At 37.0% G+C, this 24,123-nt stretch overlaps 2 protein-coding genes across 2 annotated transcripts in view; both read left to right on the plus strand.

Moving 5' to 3' along the window:
• The first annotated feature begins 870 nt into the window (after positions 1-870).
• Positions 871-19,252, plus strand: ABHD13 (abhydrolase domain containing 13). The gene is made up of 2 exons (XM_030856767.2): positions 871-1,111; positions 14,210-19,252. The coding sequence occupies exon 2, from the start codon at positions 14,230-14,232 to the stop codon at positions 15,241-15,243; it is 1,014 nt and encodes a 337-aa protein (XP_030712627.1). The 5' UTR covers positions 871-1,111; positions 14,210-14,229; the 3' UTR covers positions 15,244-19,252.
• Positions 1,008-24,123, plus strand: part of TNFSF13B (TNF superfamily member 13b) — an 82,172-nt gene continuing 59,056 nt past the window's right edge. The window contains exon 1 of the mRNA XM_030856770.3: positions 1,008-1,111. The gene's annotated coding sequence lies outside the window, so the exon portion shown is untranslated. The remainder of the gene's footprint in view (positions 1,112-24,123) is intronic.

Raw genomic sequence — 24,123 nt, forward strand, 5'->3', positions numbered from 1 at the left:
CGGTCTACCATGGTGGGTGGTGCTTATCAGATGATGCACCACCTGATAACAATTTCTGATAAAAATAGGAATTATTATCAAGAGCCTCTCTGACCTGGAGCTCTCAATTTGGCAGCAGATTTCAAGCTTTAAAAAACATTGTTACATATCCTCTGTATATATAATACAGGGTACAGAGACTAGGGAATGACGGGGGTGGGGTTAGACATCGATAAACAAACAATTGAGTACAATTTGCTGCGCAAGGCGGTTGTCAGTGAAGGTAATGACACTCCAGCTTCAGGGTCCCATTTGTATGGTCACTTCCAAGGCCCTGGGAGGGGCCCTAGCAATGTCTTCACGGTCTTGTGCTTCTGTAAAATTTGCAAAAGTAAGGTAATGTTCCATTCTTTTTCTTTACAAGGGCCGTCTAAATGGTACAAGTTTCGGGCCTCATAAACCATGCATCCGCCCGTGACGGTCCACTCTGATAAAGGTAGGAGCGGTCTGGGTTGGGAGAAGACAAAAAGAGAAACAAAGTTAAGGAAGCGATTTAAGTGCCGGAACTCACTCCTATATCCTTAACAACCGACTGGGGCACACACCGCTTCTTCGGGAAGACATGCGTCCTACAGGCAGATCCGGCAGGCTCCGAGCTCTCACGCCGGAGGCCTCGGAGGCGGGGCGCGAGGCCTCCCGGTGATCGGAGGGAAGAGAGGCTACCGGACAACCCGCCGCTGGGTATCCGGCCCATCGCGAGCATGCGCGTGCCGGCGGCCCGTTCCCGCGGTATCTTGTCCGTCCGGGCCGCCGTCGCGGGTGGGGAAACTCCTCCGGCCGCGGTCTCTGCGCATGCCCGGGAGGGCGGGCCCGCTTCCCACTCCCGGGAGGAAGGCGAGAGCAGGTGATGTGGGAGCCGGCGGGAGTATTTGCCGGCTACACAGAGCGTGGGCCGGAAGTGGAGGAGCCGAGAGCGGCGCCGCAGGAGCTCCGGGCTACACCGTGGCGACGGCGGCGGCCCCTCGGCTGGAGGAGGACGATGAGGAGCGACGGAAGCGGCGCGGGGGGACGCTTCTCCGCGGCGCCGGGTTCCGAGTCCGCGGCCGACTGCGCAGCCTGCGAGCAGGTCTAAGTAAGTGCGGTGCGGGCCGCGGGGCCGCCGTGTCCCGGGGCCGCGGGGGGCGGCCGGCGAGGGCCTCCCGGGAGCGCGGGGCTGCGCGCCCAGGGCCGTGCGGGACCGGACGGAGCCCTCTCCGCAGCCTCGCCGGCCGAGGGGGGAGAAGCCCAAACAGACGCCGCTGTGGGAACCGAGGCGCGCCGATTCCCGACCGCCCTCCGGTGCGGCGCCGGGACGCTGTCCTAGAAGGTGTCTTAGAATTCGCTGTCAGTGGTGTTTCCAGTAACGTGTACAAACCAGCGCGTGGACACCATCCATCCCCAGCCTAGCCCTCCCCCGCACACAGGAAAAGTGCAGCGAAAATCCCAGCTGCCAGGTGTGAGACATGGAGTAGTCCTGGCCCACTCAGGTCAAGAACAGGTTTAGACCCTGCGAATTCCATGGCAGGAACTTTGGGGTGTTTATGAAACGGGGCGGGAGCACCCCATAGAATTAAGTCAGTTTTGCTGTAGAGTCTTGTCAACATGTGTTTTCTGCAAAATGCATTACGAGAGTTATTGCCCAAGGTATCAGAACCCCAAACAAAGTCTTTTATTCGATAGCTCTTTGGTTTAGGTTCACCATGTTACAGTTACTGCATAGAAAGGCACAAGAAGATGTGGGCTTTAAGTTTTGATGCTTGGCTTTTCATGGATCCTCTCCTGGTATCTTTCGGCACGCGTTAAGAACTTGTGCGCAAGCGTGGGTTAATCTCGTATCTTTTGCTGAGAGGTTAAGTTTTATTCCACGAGCTAAGAACTCGTGGTTGACCATCTAGTGGTATGTCATAATTGTCCTGCTTACGTCCTAGACTGCTCAATTCAGTAGTTGTTAATAGAGACTTACTGTGTGCCATGCATTGCTCTGTCGACGGAAAATACGGATTTGCATAAAATGATGTCACTGTCATCAAGGAACTCGCAGTCTCTGTAAAGCAGATGAATTACACTACGGCAGTGAGTGCCACCACATGAATTTGTACAAACTATAGGATGTGAAATGGTTGGCAGTAGGGAGTAGAGGACCAGGGAAGGCTTTCTGAAGGAGCTGCTACCTGAGCTGGGTTTTGACGGGAAAAAATAAGGCAGCGCCCTAATTCCTTCCTGTGTGCACCTACTCAGATAATCTCCAGTGAGTCCTACCATTATTTCATCCAGGTCTAGCAGACCTTCTAGTTGTACTTATTCTGCTCTAGTAGATAATAAAATGCTTTAACTTTTGTCTCGTACAAGTAGCTGCATGTATTAACATACTGTGTTACAGTTGATCGCAGCCGTGTTTCAATTACGTGTTTGACCCCCTTTTTACACACCAGGAGACATATATTTAGAAAGCTTAAGTGAGTTGGCAAAAGCCACCCAGCTGTCAACGTACGGAGCCTGAAAACACCCTCGTTCCCACAGCACGACGCTGCTTGCCATTGATAGGTCCTTTGGAATGATGAAAGTGAGCCAGCTTATGAATATCTGTACATACGGACCTTGGCGAGCCTCCTGGCTTCCCAGCCACACCTCAGGCCTGAACGAGAGCATTTACTAACCAAGCTGTCCTGGGTCAACATTGTGACTTTAGAAGTGGGTACAGGAAACAATCCAACCTAACCTTTTTCTGGGATCTCTTCTCTCCGGTCGCTTACCTCAGGAAAATCTACTTCTGTTTCTCTGTTTTTCTTTAATTTAGAACTTGGTTGTTACTCAGAGATTCTAAAACCTTTCTAATTATCGGTTAGTCACCTCAGGAATGTTTGAGGCCCTTATATACTCTTTTGAGAACAGACCTAAAAAAAAAAAGGGTTCTAGTTTTTCTATTTAAGATTTTTTCCCCCTCAAGTGATAGACTGCATAATAAATGATTACATTTTACGTTGCTGTTTCGTATAAGTCTCAACCCCTACAGCCGTATAGTGTACTGGAATTGCAAAGCTGTAGTGTATCCAGGGCGTGAACTGTGTGCATTTGTGAGCTGGCCTGAGAATCTTACTTCTCCTGTAACACTGATTGTATAAGCAAATAAATTCCAAGTTTCACCCGTTTAGTTAATAGTATTTAGAACACTATCCCGTCGTAAGTTGGAAAGGTCCTGAATTTCATTATCAGTTTTAATTCTTACGTCAGTGTTTGCATTTTTAGCCTTGTGGATCTATTTTTTTAACCCTTTTCTTTCTTTGATATTTATAATCTCAGAATAAATTGTGATTGACTTCCACAGTGACAAGAATCTGTTATCTTTGTTCTCTCAGAGTTGACTAGATTTGCGAAGTCTTCTGTGCTTCAGGCGAAAGGGAAAGCACAAAAATGCTACTAAGTTGCTGCCTGGTATAATGTTCCAGATGTCTGCTCGAGCCAATTGAAATTCCAGTTTAAATCCAGCATCTCCATAGGCAGTTACTGTTGATTTGTCCCATAGGACTATTAATACACACTTTTTCATTATTGATGACACGTGGGTAACCATTAGGGAAATAGATAATTCATCCTGTGGTGTCTCCAGCACACGGATAGTGGCTGTTTGTGTTTTCATTTCAGCTGTGCAGCTGGCATGGTTTCTTAACTTTCCAGTGCTTAGCAGAAAAGGAGATCCATTGATGCAGGAGGGCTGAATCTGCTTTCTCTGTTACTTGAAATGTGATTGGAAGCTGTGAATTCCCCCAGAGGATACCATTCTCCCCCTGTAATGCAGACGTTAGGTGTGACACATGAATTTGCTTTCCACTTTTTAGTCTTCCCTTGAACCTACACATGGTTTTGTCACTTGTCGGTATGTTTCTTTAATGTACGAGCAGTTTTTATTTTTAAACAAGATGTTCCTAAAATTATCAATCGAGATGGATATAAAGGCCTTTAAAATAATAGTACGTTTATGACTTCTTAAAATTGTATTTATAATTGGTTACTCTTCAGTCAGATTGTTTTTGGGGGAAGTCATATTTAATTCATGTATAGGTAAAACATCTTTTGTAGTTTTCAAAGACCTTTTACTGTTGGCAGAATCAGTAAATGAATATACACCGTGCAATACGATATAAACTTCCGCATTTAAAAAATAATGAGAATAATTAGCATTTACTTTTTTTTTTTGCGAGACAGTTCCAGCCTTCATTAAAGTATAATTTTATCTGCGATTGAAAGAGTAACATATTTGTTCAGTTTACTCTGCTAGTATTATTGGGGCAGTCATAATTAAATGTATCCATTCCCATAGTTTGAGCTTTAGTTCTTGATATATCTAAGTTGTTAATCTTTATTTATTTTAAATTTTTGGATAAAATATTGCTAAATGAATAAATAAGTGGCATAGACAGCTGTTTGATGGAAAGTAAGAGAAATTCTTAACCCTAGAGTTGTACTTTGTCCTGTTTTTTAAAAATTGGCAAAAATTTCCCCATGGTTTCTTTAAGTATTCAAGCATAATGAAATCCAGAGATTACTAAAATTATGTTGTGAAGGACACATAGTTAAGGTTTTCTTTTTCTTTTGCTCTATGTAAGGACAGTGTGATCTTTCTCTAATTTTCCTTGGCCCCTCTATAATTCAATTTATGTTAGACATATACAGTTACATATGCCCATGATCCCTGAGTAGACCGAGGGCTACTGAGTACATCATGAGCTACTTAGGACTAGGACTGCATACTTAACACGTTTTAAATAGTCTGTAGTGTCTGAGCACTATGATTCAGAGAGCAGGTGTCTGCAAGTATTGGTGGCGCTGTCTTTAATCTTGAAATACTATGATAAGATGCAATGGAATCTGATGAGGCTGGGAAACCAACCCTGGGACCATTTTGTGGTCTGGGCTGGGTTTGAGAACTCCCTTGGGGGACGTGTAGTTGTGTTCTGAGGACTCATATGATTGAAGGTGGGCATACGTTTGGTATTGATCTCTCTTTTTTTTTAAGCTTCAGCTTATTGAACAGTTATTTAAATATTTTTCCTTAGATATGGAACCATTTGCGATCCTCCAAGTACATATATGAGGGAGCACATAAGGTGATTAAAGGAGGTCAGATGCACATGTTCATCACTCACTCAGTTGACTGGTCACTCAGCTCACACTGTAACCAACATGGTGGTTCTGACAGCTTCACAGCTATAAATTGTTTATATTTTTAGCCTTAAATGGGTTATTGTATACTTATATGGGCTGATATTTAAAGATAGGAAGCATATGGAGCAATAAAGGTGAACAAAACAAGTTAATGACTATAAAATTCTCAAGATGAGCATCATCAGATTTCTACTTTTCATTCATTTGCTCAAAGTACTTATAGAGTATAAAAAGATACTACTAATATTTCAGAACCATTCTTTTAAAGAGAAAACAATCATAATTAGATTTACTTTGTCTATACATTACAATAAAAATTAGTCTTTTTTTTTTTTTTTTTTGCGGTACGCGGGCCTCTCACTGCTGTGTCCTCTCCCGTTGCGGAGCACAGGCTCCGGACACGCAGGCTCAGCGGCCATGGCTCACCGGCCCAGCCGCTCCGCGGCACATGGGATCCTCCTGGACCGGGGCACGAACCCGCGTCCCCTGCATCGGCAGGCGGACTCTCAACCACTGCGCCACCAGGGAAGCCCCTAGTCATGTTTTTAATAGATTATTTCTTGAGAAGTGCTCACTAATATCAGATGGCACCTCTAACCACTTCATCTAAATAAAAAGCACAAAAATTGTTTTTAAGGTTGATATTTTTTCATTCGGATATAAGATCTGTGCATGTTATAATAATGTACCTATTATTGATATTGTAACATAGTTAAATTTACTTTGCATGTTATTTTATATGTAGCCCTAGAATCAATTGTTTTTTAAAAAATATATTTGTTTACACATCATGCTTTTTTGTTCATAATTAACATAAAGCATGTAAAACATTAGATGAGGAGGATTTGGTTAGTTTTGGGTAAGTCTGTTGTTAACGAAGCATCAGGTACTCAAGGAACAGATAAATTGAGATTATCGATGGAGTAGACACGGAGAATGGGAATAATTCATAAACAAGTATGATGGTTGGAACCATGAGAAAGAATGAAATCCCTGAGGAAAAGAAAGGTAAATACACAGGGCCTTGGAAAATGCCAACATTTAGGGGTGGGTCAGAGCGAGAAACACAGGGATTTGATTATACTGGAAGCTGAGGAAGATTCCAGGTTTGGTGCTACTTAGGGGTACAGTGTTGCAGTGTGGATTGAGAAAAGTCCATTGGATTTATTAGTAAGTGAGGTTTGCTTTTTATGAGAGATCATCACAAGAGCTCATGCATCAGATCCTCTACTAGCGAGTAGTTAGCAGTTACTGGGGTGGTCGAAGCCATAGATAGATGGGCTTTAGAGACATTTGATATGTGAGAGCTGGTGTGATAACTTGGCAAAGGTAGAATTGAGAAATGAGAATAAGTGAGGTACTTATTTAAGACGTAGGCATAAGATTAGAAACAGAGTAATAATGTAGAAGAAGAATGGCAGATGAAGGATATTGGTTGACCGAGCTTCTTTGCTCTACAGGTCTAATGTTCTTTCCCTCTAAACAGCCTTTTTAATTAGTATAAACATTGATTTCACTTGGAGTACATTAAACTCAAATTTCTCTGTATTTATGATGCTGAGATGTTATCAGCAGGTGCATTGCAGCATGCAAAAGAACCTGGCAAATAACCCATCTCTTCTGGCAACACATTTCATAAATTTTCCTCATAGGATGTACTTTTTTTTTTTTGTTTTGCGGTACGCGGGCCTCTCACCGTTGTGGCCTCTCCCGTTGCGGAGCACAGGCTCCGGACACGCAGGCTCAGTGGCCATGGCTCACGGGCCCAGCCGCTCCGCGCCATGTGGGATCTTCCCAGACCAGGGCTCGAATCCATGTCCCCTGCAGTGGCAGGTGGATTCTTAACCACTGCGCCACCAGGGAAGTCCGAGAAAAGGTTTTGTTAACCCTTTATTCAAACTAATTTTTTGACAAAATAAGTGGAAAACTTACTGTTAGCTCTAGGATCTGTGCAGTGGACTGTACCGGCGGCAATGTTCATTTTTATTGATCATCATAGCATCTGGGTATATGTGAAGTTGTTTTTACATCTCAGCAGATGGCTTTAGTAATTGTACTTTGTTGATAGTTTCAGCAAATTTATCAAAAAAAATCCTTCCTATATTGTTTGATAGATCCAGTTCCATTAAGAGCATGGAGGTGTGATACAGAAGGAGGAGCAGAAATTATTGGCTAATTGGGTTATAGGAAAAATAAGGCAGTTCGTGCATGGAGGTCTCTTTCTAAACCGCCAATATGCCGTAATGTATTATAGAGAAGAGACACACACTCTAGAACAGTTTTTATTAACCTGTCCTTAAAATTGACATCCATTTGATATTCCTCAAAATGAATTGATTTTATTGACTTCCACAGTTTAACAATCCATTGCAAGATTACCTTTGTTTATCACAAAGTCATTTAATTAAGGCAGCTTTTCAGGAATGCTTTGTGGAAAACTGCAAGGTTAAATCCCTACTGTTCCTAACCAATAATGGACTCAGATATGCCATTTTTCTGGTGTCCAGTCTTAAATATATATGTCTGACGCTCAGAATGCAGTTGTGTTTTCTTAGAAATCTAATAATTCAGATACATTACTGGATTGTTCATTTAAAAAAAACATTTTAGTTTTAAATATATATAAAGTGCTGTACTACCCATGGGAATACAGTAGTGTAAAAGAAAAACACAGTTCCTGGCCTTACAAATTTAAATTCAATATTGTATGTTGAAAAGATTCTGAAGACGAAGCAGCTGTTATAGGAAATTACCAGTGATTTAAGAAGCATCCATACCATGAACATAATGAGATTCTAAGAGAATAGAAATAGATGCTTTGAAGTCAGAGATTAAGAGCTTTGGGTCAAAAAGGCTTGATTTCTCGTCTTGTCTCTAGCATTAATCAGCCTTGTAAACGTTAGCAAGTTGCTTCACCTCTCTACCTGTTTTTTTTTTTTTCCATCTGTAAAAGGGAAATAACATTACATGCTTCCTTAAGTTGTGAGGATTAAATGACTTAAATTGGAAAAATGAGTCAGCTGAAAATTAATGAAAATTGCTCAGACATTGTTACGCCCTCAGAGATGCCACCAGAGCATGAGGTATGCTGGGGACTGTGGTTCCTGACAGAGGAGCCCAGGAAGACGGCTGCTGTTATTCACTAACCATGATCACAGGGAGACCACACTTCTGTCCCAGCCTCACTTCACTTCGAAATATGTCATCTCAGCCAGTGAGCAGGTCTCTGGATATTGAGAGCTAGCGCATCAACAATTCCCTATTCCAGGGTTAAAATGCCCTTAAATATTTCTGTAGTTACAAATGGGAGAGCTGGTTGGATCAACAGTGAGATGCTTGAGCAGAACTTATTTCAGAAGCTCTCACTGATCATGGATCCTGTCCTGTTCCCATCCTCTGGAAGAAAGAGGAGAAGGAAGAGCCCAGTGCGAGAGACCAAAAGGCTGATCTCTGTACAGAGCTTGTGATTTCTGGGGAAGAGCTCAGAAACTTGTTTTCAGGAAATTTCTCAACAAAAGATTTGACTGTCATGTGATGCTGGCATTTCTCATGTTCTCAGGCATTTCTCATTATATGAGGTTAGATTTACTGTGTACATTATAGAAAGACCTTTAAAAAATAGATGTTTTGCCATAATTTCCTATGAATGATTATAAATATATGCAAGCAACTGTGTGTTTAAAAAAGCAAATTTATCTTTAAACATGTAGTTGCAGTTCCCAAGAAGGACAGAATGAAATAAGATGATGTAAAAACAAAGATGATGGTAATGATGACAGTCATGGTAATGACGATAATAGCTGTTTACTGAGCCTTTTCTGTGAGTGAAGTCTTGTTTTGGAGGCAGAAAAAAAAAAAAAGAGCCTACTTTTTTAAAAAAGATATTTTTTCAAAGTTTGAAAATCGAAAACTTTATATAGTTTAATCTATATAGGTGGTTTGAATTTCAAAATATGCCCTGTCCATGTATTATGAGGTTTATGTTTTATTTAGTGTTGTATTAGTTTTTTATAAGAACTTTGATGTGAAAACTTGAGTCAATTCACTCCTGATTATCCAGGTTGTAGGAGTGCTTTGCCATGCCCTTATCAAATTCCTATATATTTTTTTCTTATAGGTGCTTGGTAAGTTCTAATTTTTGATGTTAATTCAAGCAGAACATGGTTAAGAATGTAGTAGTACAGCCAGAAATACTAGTCACAAAAGCAAATGAAGTTAATATATCTGTAGCATTTGTAAATGCTTTTTTATTAATTAATTATTAATTATTTGATAATGCTGACCAGCTTTATAAATAGGCATTTTTAGAATTCTCATTCTACTGAAAAGGAAATTCAAACTGGAAATAACTGATAAACCCAAGATTATTAACAAATATATGGTAGAGCAGACTTTAAGGGTGATGGAATTTTAGTGTTTTTTTCCTACTATGTCACCAAATAAGTGATATTTGAGTTACTCATCTCTCTGATACTTCTGCCATAAACGATTGGCTTGACTATGAAAAAAAGTACATTTTTTCCCTAAAGAAATATCTTAAATGGTATCTTATTTTCCAAATGACACAGTGCCTTAGTATATTTGTATGTTATATCCCAAACCTTGTTAATCCTAATCATTATACAAAAATTATTTTATTTTGATGTATAAAGTAAATGCCAGTCTGTTTTCAAATTTTCCTAATATAACTTCCGGGTACAAATGAAAATCATTCTCTTAAAGAAATAAAATTAAGTAAGCATTAGATGAAAAATTTAAGTGCTCAGATGTGTTGTTCAGACTTATCCACTACAGTGAAGGATTATAGAGTAGCCCTGTATAATTTAAGCTGTTGATGAATAGTGGCCAGAGATTGTAAACAGCATTGATTATTGACCTGGAACAGTTATTCAGTATTCAGTGTAATTGGCTTATTTGGCTGCTGTAGTGTAGCCTCTTTCAATCTGGTTCTTATCCAGGTCTGACACCTAATGCTCAGGTATTGCTTCTCTAGTTGTTAAGCTTGGATTTTTGTTTTACCTCACATACCTGCTTTTCTCTGGCTTAACATAGTGCTTATTGTAATAAAACTTGCTGCAACTGGGTGGCAGTGTTGATTTTAGAGAAACTTCAGAAAAATGCTACACTGTTGGTTTATGTTCAAAGAGAGTTATTTGAACGCAAATTCAGATTCGAAGGTCCATGTTTAGCGGAATAGTAAAATATTTTTGATGAGATTATAATGAAAAATCGAATCTATTAAATTGTCTAACTCATCTTTGTAGCCAGTATAATTTAACTTGGTTTTCAGTGTTTAAATCTAATTTGATGAACTAAAATGCCACATTTATTAGCTTATGACATACAGTAAAATTTTATAAAGATAAGTCATTAACAATTATTTATTAAATTTAAGAATAACTTCTTTATGGTAGTTTTGTTAGTGAGTAAAAGAGAATGTAATTTTTAAAAATGGTAAATATATAAGTAAATGAGTACTACATAAGCAAAATTGTAACATCTCACCTCTTGTGCCTTTTTAAGACAACGCACATAAACTTTATTTGGTAACAAAAACAATGACTTCTGAAAGCTTTTCTTTTGTATTTTCTTTACATCAGTTATAGTTTTTAGCAAACTTTAAAATGATTTTTCTCCAGTAAGTCGTTTTCTTCATTTATCTCTGGTTCTGAAATAGAATTTCTGTGTCTTTGTTTCACACTTATCCCCCAAGTGTTCATGGCCTTATCAGTATACTGTAGCAATCTTTGTTGACCCGCTGGTATGAAATTGCAGTGAGGGCTCTATAAAAGATTGAGCATATTTCACAGTATTAACTATCTAAAGTTTCTTTTTAATCAGATATGAAAGACAAATTATTAGACTTTTTCTTAAAAATAATACAATATTAGAAACTAGTGTTCCATTTAAATTATTTTTTAAATTTAGCTGTGAGAACCTCCAAATAGAAGGGAACATATTTTATATTTTTTATTTTAGTTGAATTATAATTTTTTTCTATAATGTGAAAAAGAAAATTGACAATAAATTCTATTGGATTGGTCTTGATAGGTTAGAATCTGTTAACTACCTCTTTAATAAAATTTGCCCTCAACCTACCTAGCTCAGTAAAGTTGTTTTGGGTCCATCTCCTAGAGAAATGGAAACAAAAGCAAAAATAGACAAATGGGACTTAATTAAACTTAAAAGCTTTTGCACAACAAAGTAAATCATAAACAAAACGAAAAGACAGCCTATGGACTGGGAGAAAATATTTGCAAACGATGAGACCAACAAGGCCTTAATTTCCAAAATATACAAACAGTTTATACTGCTCAATATCAAAAAAAAACCCCAAAACCCTCAACCCAATCCAAAAATGGGCAGAAGACCTAAATAGACATTTCTCCAAAGAAGACATACAGGTGGCCAGTGGCACATGAAAAGATGCTCGGCATCACTAATTATTAGAGAAATGCAAATCAAAACTACAATGAGATACCACCTCACACTGATCAATCAAAATGGCCATCATCAAAAAGTCTACAGATAATAAATACTGAAGAGGTTGTGGAGAAAAGGAAGCTCTCCTAAACTGTTGGTGAGAATGTAAATTGGTGCAGCCATTATGGAGAACAGGATGGAGGTTCCTTAAAAACTAAATATAGAATTACTCTATGATCGAGCAGTCTCATTCCTGGGCATATATCCAGAAAAGACGAAAACTGTAATTCAAAAAGATGGATGCACCCCAGTGTTCATAGCAGCACTATTTACAATAGCCAAGACATGGAAGCAGCCTAAATATACATCAACAGATGAATGGATAAAGAAGATGTGGCGAGCACACACACACACACACACACACACACACACACACAGTGGAATATTACTCAGCCCCCAGAATGAATGACATAATGCCATTTGTAGCAACATGAATGGACCTAGAGATTATGATGTTAATTGAAGTAAGTCAGACAGAGAAAGACACCGTACGGTGTCACTTATGTGTGGAATATAAAAAAATTATACAAATGAGTTTATTTACAAAACAGAAATAGACTCACAGATATAGAAGGCAAACTTACGGTTACCAAAGGGGAAAGAGGGGGAGATAAATTGGGAATTTGGGATTAACAGGTATACACTGTTAGATAAACAAGGACCTACTATGTAGCCCAAGATACATTCAATATCTTGTAATAATATTATGGAAAAGAATGGAAAAGAATCTGAAAAAATTATATATGTGTGTGTGTGTGTGTATGTATGTATGTATCTATATATAACTGAATCACTTTGCTGTACACCTAAAACATTGTAAGTCAACTATATTTAAATTTAAAGAAAGAATAAAATACCAAGGAATAAATTTAACCAAGGAGGTAAAAGAATTGAACACTGAACACTATAAGACCTTAATGAAAGAAATTGAAGGATACACAAGAAAGTGGAAAGGTATTTGGTACTCATGGATTGGAAGAATTAATATTGTTCATACTGCCCAAAGCAGTCTACAGATTCAGTACAATCCCTATCAAAATTCCAGTGGCATTTATCTCAGAAATAAAACAAATAATCCTAAAATTTGTATGGAACTACAAAAGACCCTGAATAGTCAAAGTATTCTTGAGAAAGGAAAACAAAGGTGGAGACATCATGCTTCCTGATTTCAAACTATATTACAAAGCTATAGTAATCAGAACAGTATGGTATTGGCATAAAAACAAACACATAGATCAGTGGAACAGGATAGAGAACCCAGAAATAAACCCACACATAATATGTTAATTTATGACAAAGAATATACAATGAGGAATGGACAGTTTCTTCAATAAATGATATTGGGTAAACTGGGTAGCCACATGTGGAAGAATGAAACTGGACTACTGTTTTACACCATACAGAAAAATTAACTCAAAATGGATTAAAGTCATGAAATTTAGCACTAACTCAAAAAGATATATGCACCACCATGTTTACTATAGCATTATTTACTATAGCCAGGATACAGAGACAACCTAGGTGTTCATTGATGGATGAATGAATAAAGAAAATGTAGGATGTGTCTGTGCGTACACACACACAATGGAGTATTATTCATCCATTAAAAAGGAGGACATTTTGCCATATATAACAGCATGGATAGATCTTGAGGGCATTATACTAAGTAAAGTAAGTCAGAGAAGGACAAATACTGTATGATCTCACTTATGTGTAGATTCTGAAAACAAACAAAACAACCCCATACTCATAGATAGAGAGAACATATTGGTTGTTGCCAGAAGCTGGGGGTAGTGAGCAAAATAAAAGAAGTGGGTCAAAAGGTATAAACTTAACAGTTGTAAAATAAGTCATGGGGATGTTATGTACAGCATGGTGACAAGTTAATACTGTATTGCATGTTTGAAAGTTGCTAAGCGTAGATCTTAAAAGTTCTCATCACAAGAAAAAGATTTTGTAACTATGTCTAGAGATGGATGTTAACTAGATTTATTGTGATCATTTTGCAGTATATACAGATATTGAATCATTATGTTGTACACCTGAAATTAATATGGTATATGTCAGTTTTACCTCAAATTAAAAAGTTGCCCTCACCTTACCTAGCTGACCAGTGGGTGCACCAGGAGCATTAGAAGCATGCTGCTTGGTCTCCAGGCTCTTCTGTCTGCAAAGCTGGGACACGGCCAATCCACTTATGCTCCAGAGCGTTTGTTCCCTCATATAAAAAATTGGGAACGTGGCATCAACTTATTTTTCTGTCAAATCAAGGAGAATACATGAATGAAAGTACCTGCATTTTTTTTTAAGAAAATGAATATAGTTTGATGAATATTTGTGTTTCATATATACAGCAGTGGAGGGAGAAAGGAGACCTTGAGAACTGAAGGGATGAAGAAAATTAGAACAATCGATTTTGTGGATGGATTGATGTAGGTTTCCAAGGATTCACCTAGTACCATGATTTATTACATCATGGATCTAACTTTTAAAATAATAGATGTATGTTGAATTACTGATTCTCCCTATCTCTGTCTCTCTTCAGGACGCTTACGGAGAGCCACAATGGAAAAGTCCTGGATGCTGTGGAACTTTGTTGAAAGATGGCTAATAGCTTTGGCTTCATGGTCTTGGGCTCTCTGCCGTATTTCTCTTTTACCTTTAATAGTGACTTTCCATCTGTATGGAGGCATTATCTTACTTTTGTTAATATTCATATCAATAGCAGGTATTCTCTATAAATTCCAGGATGTATTGCTTTATTTCCCAGAACAGCCATCTTCTTCACGCCTTTATGTTCCCATGCCGACTGGTATTCCACATGAAAACATTTTCATCAGAACCAAAGATGGAGTGCGTCTAAATCTTATTTTGATAAGATACACTGGAGACAATTCGCCCTATTCCCCAACTATAATTTATTTTCATGGGAATGCAGGCAACATAGGTCACAGGTTACCGAATGCATTGCTTATGTTGGTTAACCTCAAAGTTAATCTTTTGCTTGTTGATTATCGAGGATATGGAAAAAGTGAAGGAGAAGCAAGTGAAGAAGGACTCTACCTAGACTCTGAGGCTGTGCTAGACTACGTGATGACCAGACCTGACCTTGACAAAACAAAAATTTTTCTTTTCGGCCGTTCCTTGGGAGGGGCAGTAGCTATTCATTTGGCCTCTGAAAATTCACATAGGATTTCAGCCATTATGGTGGAGAACACATTTTTAAGCATACCGCATATGGCCAGCACTTTATTTTCGTTCTTTCCAATGCGTTACCTTCCTTTATGGTGCTACAAAAATAAATTTTTGTCCTACAGAAAAATCTCTCAGTGCAGAATGCCTTCTCTTTTCATCTCTGGACTCTCTGACCAATTAATCCCACCAGTAATGATGAAGCAACTTTATGAACTTTCCCCATCTCGGACTAAGAGATTAGCCATTTTTCCTGATGGAACTCATAATGATACATGGCAATGCCAGGGTTACTTCACTGCCCTTGAACAGTTCATCAAAGAAGTAATAAAGAGTCATTCTCCTGAAGAAATGGCAAAAACTTCATCTAATGTAACAATTATATAATTTTTTTTTGATTAATGCACTGTATTTTAATTTGTGCAGAATGATAAAGAATGTTCCTTTCTAGAAGTGTGTTATATCTGTACTTGTCTGAAGAGTGACATTAAACTTTGAAAGGACTTCAGTGCTCCTTTAAAATGATCCAAATAGTTTTTTACATTTGAAGGACTATAATCATTGGGATTTCATACATTTTCATCGAACCTTTCAATATGGTTATGTATCCATATCTTTAGTTTAGTATGCTATCATAATAGCATATTCAGAAGTTTCTTGTTGCTGAAGTTGTGTAATCTACGTGACACTTAGATTAATGACTAAGTGTGGAAGGAGACATGTAAACAAGAAACCTTTGGGTATTATTCCTTTAGTAAATATTGGGACAATCATGGTAAGCAAACTTAGTTCTGTAATTGCATTTTTCACCTTAAAAATGAAATGCATGATGGTATTTTATTCCTTGACTTATGCAATGCAATGTTTTTAATGTAAATACTGGTCATATACCAATGTATATGGTAACCTGGGTTATATCTATTTTTATGTAAACTCTATTTTGTTTTTAGCAAGAAATGAAATTGAGGCCTATGTGCAGGTTGCCATTGAATTTTGCTCTGGTGAATGCTGAGATCCAGCTTTTTCTTACAAATAAATGGGACCCCATTTTCCAATATAAACGTACCGTGTTTTGTTAGGTACAGTCTGGATCATGGCATGTAAAAATAGAAATTGAGAATTTTACTGCAGCTTTGATGTGCATATTTGAACTTTTTAACATTTGTAATTTTGGTGGCAAAGAGAATTTTAGCTTCTGTCGATTTTGTAAGTCTACAGCTGAACCACTAATAGCAGTCATAATGAAGATTAGAATCTGTTTAAGAATTAGGAAGTCTTATCATTACATTATTGTACATACTATTTTACAAGAATTCCCACATTTCATTTTTAAGTCCAAGTATCTAGGTATATCTGTCCCACTAAAGCCAGGATATCATTTATTGGACTTTCTGAAAATAAAAGTTACAAAAACAAAAGTAAATGAAAACTATATTCTTTGGTCTGATATTTCAGTTATGAAATAGAAGAACTGCATCAAAAGACAGCTTTAGGAAGTCTTATTTATTTTCTACATGTGAGAATGTGCGGATAAAGGAACTCTAGAGCTTTTGATCACAGAACCTGTGACCACATTTAACAATTAAATGGCTGTAAGTGGGAAGTAGTATTTCGACATATAGAAGGTAAGAAAAATCTTATTTAAGAAAAGAGCCCCTTAATCCTTACAGGATTTACCTTAAGATATATAAGCTAAGTTGTTTCAAGCAGTCCTCAAAAATTAGATGTAATTGAGCTCTGTACGTTATGTCAGCTTTAACATATGATATTCTGAGTATTTTAGCTATATTTATTGGCTTTGTGCAAGCAGCTAGGGCAGAGAAATAATGGGTCAGTAATCTTGACCTTAATTGAAACTCTTTCCATAGAGATAGGGCTAGAAATACTTTTGCCAAATAACATTCTTATCATTCACTTTATGTCAGTATTTAGAAAAAAAATAAATTATAGCAAGTATGATTTCTAAAGGATAATGTTTTCTATAAATTGTAAAAACATCATGCGTTTTTAAAAAAAGTTGGAAACGCGTATCATGGAAGGTGTATTTTATATTTATAAATTCACTACAATTAAAGGCTACTTTTCATCTTGTCAATCATAGCTATATAGAATGACTATCCTAAATAGTAATGTATTAACAAGAACGTTAATACAACAAAATGTAGTGTATTTAGACATGAGTTTACATGGCACACCTTAGACTTGTATCATTCTTTAAAGTTTACAAAGTACCTTATGTTTTCATGTGATGGTTTAGTCTAGTACACTGTGGAGGAATTTATCAACTTTAGTTATAAATATTATGCTGATGAAGTATAAAACGCTTTTTCTTCATCAGTGTTTTGTTTTATGCTGCTTTTTTTTTTTTTTTTTTTTTTTAGTACTCCAGGTTTATTAACAATCCCCCCCTCTTCTTTTTGACCCAGGACTTCAGAAGTTGTGGAGTACATGTGTCCCATCCCTACCTTCATTCTCCTCTTTGGGTTGAGGAGCCTTTCTTTCTGCAACAAAAGGAAAAGGTGTCTAGGGTTGTAGCACATCTTTCCTTCCTAGTTTCCTTCTGTATTTGAGACTGGTTCCTTAGATGGGAAGAGAGTAGAAGACAAACTCCTATTATCAGGGGTCCATGAAGCCTGTGGCATCATTTTTTTAAAGCATGTCTAATATTGTGGCCAAAGCAATTGGTCTTAATAAAACATGAATTCTTCATGAGTCATACCTTCATTTTGGACTCATCTCTTAGTGGGAATAGGTGTGTGTCCATCTTGTTTATTAATTTCTGGCTCATTGATGTAAGAGCAGCTGTAGGAGTTTCTGAATGAGTTTTTAAGTTATTAAGCTACTGGAATTTGGAAACCCTAGAGTGATTTTAAATATGGCAAGAAAAAATCCGTTGAGATCAAAATCCATTATTTTAAAAGGGATTATTGGGGGTAAAATGGCAAAAAAGATCCTAAAAAAAGATATTACAAAATACAGGAAAAAATCATTTGTAACAGATAAAAGAATACTAATAGGATAGAAACAACTGGAAAGGGAAATGTGACATCGTTCTTAAATGTAGATCTAGGAAATAATTAGCTGGTGAGGTTGGTGAAAAGGAAGCATAACATGTAAAACAGATCATTTGAACTCAAGGTGTTTCTAACAGAGAAGGCAACTGGAGCACCTGATACTGCATCTACCCTATGTCTTTGCAAACACTTTGACTGTAAAATTGGTGGTTTCGTTAAAATGGTGTTCTGAAATTTGTTATGGGGCAGCTTAAATTTATCTTTTCATGACTGTAGACAGTTGAGAATAACCCAAATTCTACCTTTGGTAATGCGTCACCAGATTAATGATACCGTAATATTTATTGAGAATCATACCACCTGATGCTTTCATACTCATTTCTTTTGTTTATAAGATTTGGTTTGAGGTGGGTATGGGCTTGTTTGGTGGAATTAAAGAATGAAGGCCATACTCAGTTTTATATAAACTAACATGCAAGCCCAGCCAAAGTGTAGTTTTTGACTGAGTCCTGTCCTTGAGGTTAGGAATAAATAAGATAAACCTTAAAAGAGGGTGTCGCAGAAGTCACTTTTTAAATTAGACTATGATTGAGATATACTGAAAACCTCCACTGACCTCTCCCCTCTCTGTTTTTCTTATTATGTTTGACAGCAATTATGGAGAAGGAAATGTGAAAAGAATTAGTCATAATGCTTTTGGATTATCCTTAAATTTATGTATTTTCATATCACTCAGGTAAAGTTGGGAAATGGACAGAGCACAGACATATTTTTAAAATCGGAGTAGAAAATAAAAAGCACTTCTGTTGACTTATATTGCCATATGCGCACATCATCTCAGCTAATCAGAAATAGTATATTCATTTGTATGACAAAATAAATGCATTCATCCTAATAGTAGTCAACACATTTTGCCAGATGGTGCAAATATACCTCCATTTATATTTTGTATCTTAAAAATGTAGTTTAACAATAGGACTGTGTGTAAGAGACACTTTTTTTACGAAAAGTGTCATATATACATATGTAACAGGGATGAGTGTGTGTTGTTTAACATCATTTATAACAGAATTTCTGTCAGTACTCCATATACTGAAAATTCAAGTTGTTTTCAACTTCTTCAAATGCGTTCAGGATAAAATAAGTTAACCCAATTTCATAATGTAAATCATATTTTTGTTATTTGCCATATTTTATTTGAAGCAGTGATAAAATTTTATAACTCAAATCTGAATGTTATAGTACATTATGTGCTAATCATGGCAAAAGCGAACATTTACATTTGTGTTTTTACAATAAATTTCTTTTAAAATACACTTTCTATTTTTCTGTACTGACATATGCAATAAATTGATACATTAAAAGTTTGATTAATGTCTTAAGATAGTTTGTATTCAGTCTTTTCTATTAATCTAGATTATATGGTAGGACATTAAAGCTTCCTTAATGATCAAATAAACTCCTGAATTTGTTCAGAAATTAATTTTTATTGTACTAATGGTGTGAATAAAAAGTAGAAGTTAGATTTATTTTCCCTTTCCTCGTATTTTTCTCTCACATACATTTCATTTAGGCTAATATTAAATATTTTCTATATGTGAACTGCTGGTGAATGAATAGACCCAAAGCATTTGATTAGTTACATTAATCTAGGAATAAATAGATTTTAACTGTTCATGGTCATGTTGTCTTGAGATTTCATAAAGTGCCCTTTTATGAAATTATGCTTTTTTTTCTCTTATTATACTGTGTTAATGATTTGGGATGATTACAGAAATGGCCTAATATTCATTCGACCTTTAGGGGGCTGTAGCTTGCTTTCCTTAACCAGAAATTTGCATGCTTAAATAGTGTCACAACCAGCTGGATGATAGGAAATGTATGACAAACCTTAAATGGCCCCCTGTAAGTGCAGATGAAGAATTCACCTAGTGGAGACCATTTTTCCATGGGTAGATCTGGTGGGAAGAAGCATCCCTCATGTACTTCCCTGAGAGATCACCAACCTGAATCCTTTAGATAACTAGTTCTTATTTTCAAGTGATAATTTTTTCACATTCCTATTTCACTCTTCAACTCCTGCTTTACATCCTAAAGATGATGAGCAGTTGGATCTGGTTAGAGACTGTAACTCCTGTCTTATTAAGGGGAAGGGAGGGAAAAGATACCTTTTGAATACCTACAAGTGTAGAATGTGTTAATGTCATTGAACCCTCACAGCAAACTGTCTAGTAATTTACATATAAAACTCCCATTTCATAATAAACGAGCTCAGAGTGATTCAGTAATGTGCTCAAGATTACCCAGAATGGAGCTGGGATCTGAATGTATCTCCAGTTCTAAATCTAGGACAATTGCACATTCCCTCATTTACTCGGTGAAACAATTTGTTTTTATCCATGTTGGAGTTGATTTAAGACATTGAAATGAAATTAAAAGTGGCTATGTATAGAAAATTAGGAATATACAAGAAACTACACTTTTTTCAAAGTAGTTAAATATATGTTCCTGCAGGAAAATGTAGAAGTTAATTAACCTCATAAGACTTCTCATCCTCTTTCCTCAGCCTTTTATAGAAAAATTTAGGAGTCATCTTCCTCGTGAAGTGAAACTGATATATCTGATCTTGCTGTTTCTTTTTCCAATAAGATTTATTTTCCCAGCCTTTCCTCTATTACCATACCACCATACCAGTCTCTGGAATTATTTTATAATAGCTGACATTTTAATTGAATGCTTGTTATGTACCAGGTATTGTTCTGACTCCTTTTTGTCATTTATTCTTTTTTAAAAAAATTTTTGGCTGCCCTATGTGGCTTGTGGATTCTAGTTCCCTGACCAGGGATTGAACCCAGGTCCACGGCAGTGAGAGTGTGGAGTCCCAACCACTGGACCACCAGGGAATTCCCTGTCATTTATTCTTGATAACTGAATAGTCTATGATCTGGTGTCCAAATCCACTGACCCCACTCCTCCATGTTTGTCCTGTTCTAATTTGTCAGAAAAATCTGTATGCCTTTCCCTAAGAGCATTTAATGACTTCATTTCTCATTAAAGTCAAGACTTCTTGGTCTATAAGGTCCTTCACCAACTACACAATCTCGTTGTGAAAGAAGTTTTCTCTTTCTGTTTCATAAGCCAAATTCATTCCTCCTCTATGTGTTTACCCGTGTCCAGTGCTTTAACTGCTAGGTGGAATGTCCTCTCACCTTGCTAGGCTCCCAAGCTCATCACCCGAATTCAACATTGTACTGGAGGTTCCATGCAGGACAATTAGGCAGGAAATAAAAGGCATCTAGATCAGAAAGGGAGAAGTAATATTTACAGATGATGTGAGCTTGTGTATAGGAAATCCTAAGGAATCCACTAAAAATATGAGAACTAATAAATGAACTCAGCAAGGTTGCGGGATTCAAGATCCATATACAAAAATCAGTTTCATTTGTAGACACCATCAATAAACCCCCAAATGAGAGTTCTGTAGCTTGGATTATGTACCCCAAAAAGATATGTTGAAGTCCCAACACCTGGTACCTATGAATGTGACGTTACTGGAAATAGGGTTTTTGCAAATGTCATTAAGATGTAATGCAAATGAGATCCTTCTGGAGTAGGGTGTACCATTAATATAGTATGACTGGTATCCTTATCATAAAAAGAGAAAAGACATAGAAACAGACATACATGGAGAGGAGAATAACATGTGAAGACACAGCCAGAGGAAAGATGGTCGTGTGGCAATGAAGACAGGTTGGATTTATGCAGCAGCACCAAGGAATGGCAAGGATTTCTGTCAGCCGTTAGAAGCTAGGAGAGAGAGTATGGTCCTGCTGACACTTTGATTTCGGATATCTCTCATTCAGAGCTGTGAGAGAATGAACTTTTGTTGTTTACGTCACTTAGTTTGTGGCTCTATGTTAATGGCAGCCCTAATATATTTTTTAAACTTCCATTTACAATAGCACCAAAAATAATGAAATACTTAGGAATGTACTTAGCAATAAAGGCAAAATGTCTTCTCTGCAAACTACATAACATTTTTTAAAGAAAAAGAAGTCAAATAAATGGAAACTAATCACATATTTGTAGATTGAAAGATTTATTATTGTTAAGATGGCAATCAAGGGATCAATCCACGAAGAAGATATAACAATTGTAAATATTTATGCACCCAACAGAGGAGCACCTCAATATATAAGGCAAATGCTAACAGCCATAAAAGAGGAAATCGACAGTAACTAAAGTGGGACTTTAACACCCCACTTTCACCAATGGACAGATCATCCAGAATGAAAATGAGTAAGGAAACACAAGCTTTAAATGATACATTAAACAAGATGGACTTAATTGATATTTATAGGACATTCCATCCAAAAACAACAGAATACACTTTCTTCTCAAGTGTTCATGGAACATTCTCCAGGATAGATTATACCTTGGGTCACAAATCAAGCCTTGGTAAATTTAAGAAAATTGAGATCGTATCAAGTATCTTTTCTGACCACAACGCTATGAGACTAGATATCAATTACAGGAAAAAAAATCTGTAAAAAATACAAACACAAGGAGGCTAAGCAATACACTACTAAATAACCAAGAGATCACTGAAGAAATCAAAAAATACCTAGAAAAAACCCTATGGGATGCAGCAAAAGAAGTTCTAAGAGGGAAGTTTAGAGCAATCCAACCCTACCTCGAGAAACAAGAAACATCTCAAATAAACAACTTAAATTTACACCTAAAGCAATAAGATAAAGAACAAAAAGAACCCAAAGTTAGCAGAAGGAAAGAAATCATAAAGATCAGATCAGAAATAAATGAAAAAGAAATGAAGAAAACAATAGCAAAGATCAATAAAACTAAAAGCTGGTTCTTTAAGAAGATAAACAAAATTGATAAACCATTAGCCAGACTCATCAAGAAAAAAAGGGAGAAGACTCCAATCAACAGAATTAGAAATGAAAAAGGAGAGGTAACAACTGACATTGCAGAAATACAAAGGATCATGAGAGATTACTACAAGCAACTCTATGCCAATAAAATGGACAACCTGGAAGAAATGGACAAGTTCTTAGAAAAGCACAACCTTCTGAGACTGAACCAGGAAGAAACAGAAAATATAAACAGACCAATCACCAATTACAAGCACTGAAATTGAGACTGTGATTAAAAATCTTCCAACAAACAAAAGCCCAGGACCAGATGGCTTCACAGGCAAATTCTATCAAACATTTAGAGAAGAGCTAACATCTATCCTTCTCAAACTCTTCCAAAGTATAGCAGAGGGAGGAACACTCCCAAACTCATTCTACGAGGCCAACATCACCCTGATACCAAAACCAGACAAAGATGTCGCAAAGAAAACTATAGGCCAATATCACTGATGAACATAGATGCAAAAATCCTCAACAAAATATTAGCAAATAGAATCCAACAGCACATTAAAAGGATCATACACCATGATCAAGTGGGGTTTTTCCCAGGAATGCAAGGATTCTTCGGTACACGCAAATCAATCAATGTGATACACCATATTAACAAATTGAAGGATAAAAACCATATGATCATCTCAATAGATGCAGGAAAATCTTTTGACAAAATTCAACATACATTTATGATAAAAACCCTCCAGAAAGGAGGCATGGAGGGAACTTACCTCAACATAATAAAGGCCATATATGACAAACTCAAAGCCAACATCATTCTCAATGGTGAAAATCTGAAACCATTTCCTTTAAGATCAGGAACAAGACAAGGTTGTCCACTCTCACCACTATTATTCAACATAGTTTTGGAAGTTTTAGCCACAGCAATCAGAGAAGAAAAATAAATAAAAGGAATCCAAATCGGAAAAGAAGAAATAAAGCTGTCACTGTTTGCAGATGACATGATACTATACATAGAGAATCCTAAAGATGCTACCAGAAAACTACTAGAGCTAATCAATGAATTTGGTACAGTAGCAGGATACAAAATTAATGCACAGAAATCTCTTACATTCCTATACACTAACGATGCAAAATCTGAAAGAGAAATTAAGGAAACACTCCTATTTACCATTGCAACAAAAAGAATAAAATACCTAGGAATAAACCTACCTAAGGAGACAAAAGACCTATATGCAGAAAACTATAAGACACTGATGAAAGAAATTAAATATGATAAAAAACAGATGGAGAGATGTACCATGTTCTTGGATTGGAAAAATCAACACTGTGAAAATGACTATACTACCCAAAGCAATCTACAGATT

Source organism: Globicephala melas, chromosome 18, assembly GCF_963455315.2.
Source record: "Globicephala melas chromosome 18, mGloMel1.2, whole genome shotgun sequence".
NCBI lineage: Eukaryota > Metazoa > Chordata > Mammalia > Artiodactyla > Delphinidae > Globicephala > Globicephala melas.

Excerpts from the sequence above, each read along its gene's own strand:
- ABHD13 (XM_030856767.2), top strand. The coding sequence starts at position 14,230 with ATGGAAAAGTCCTGGATGCTGTGGAACTTTGTTGAAAGATGGCTAATA.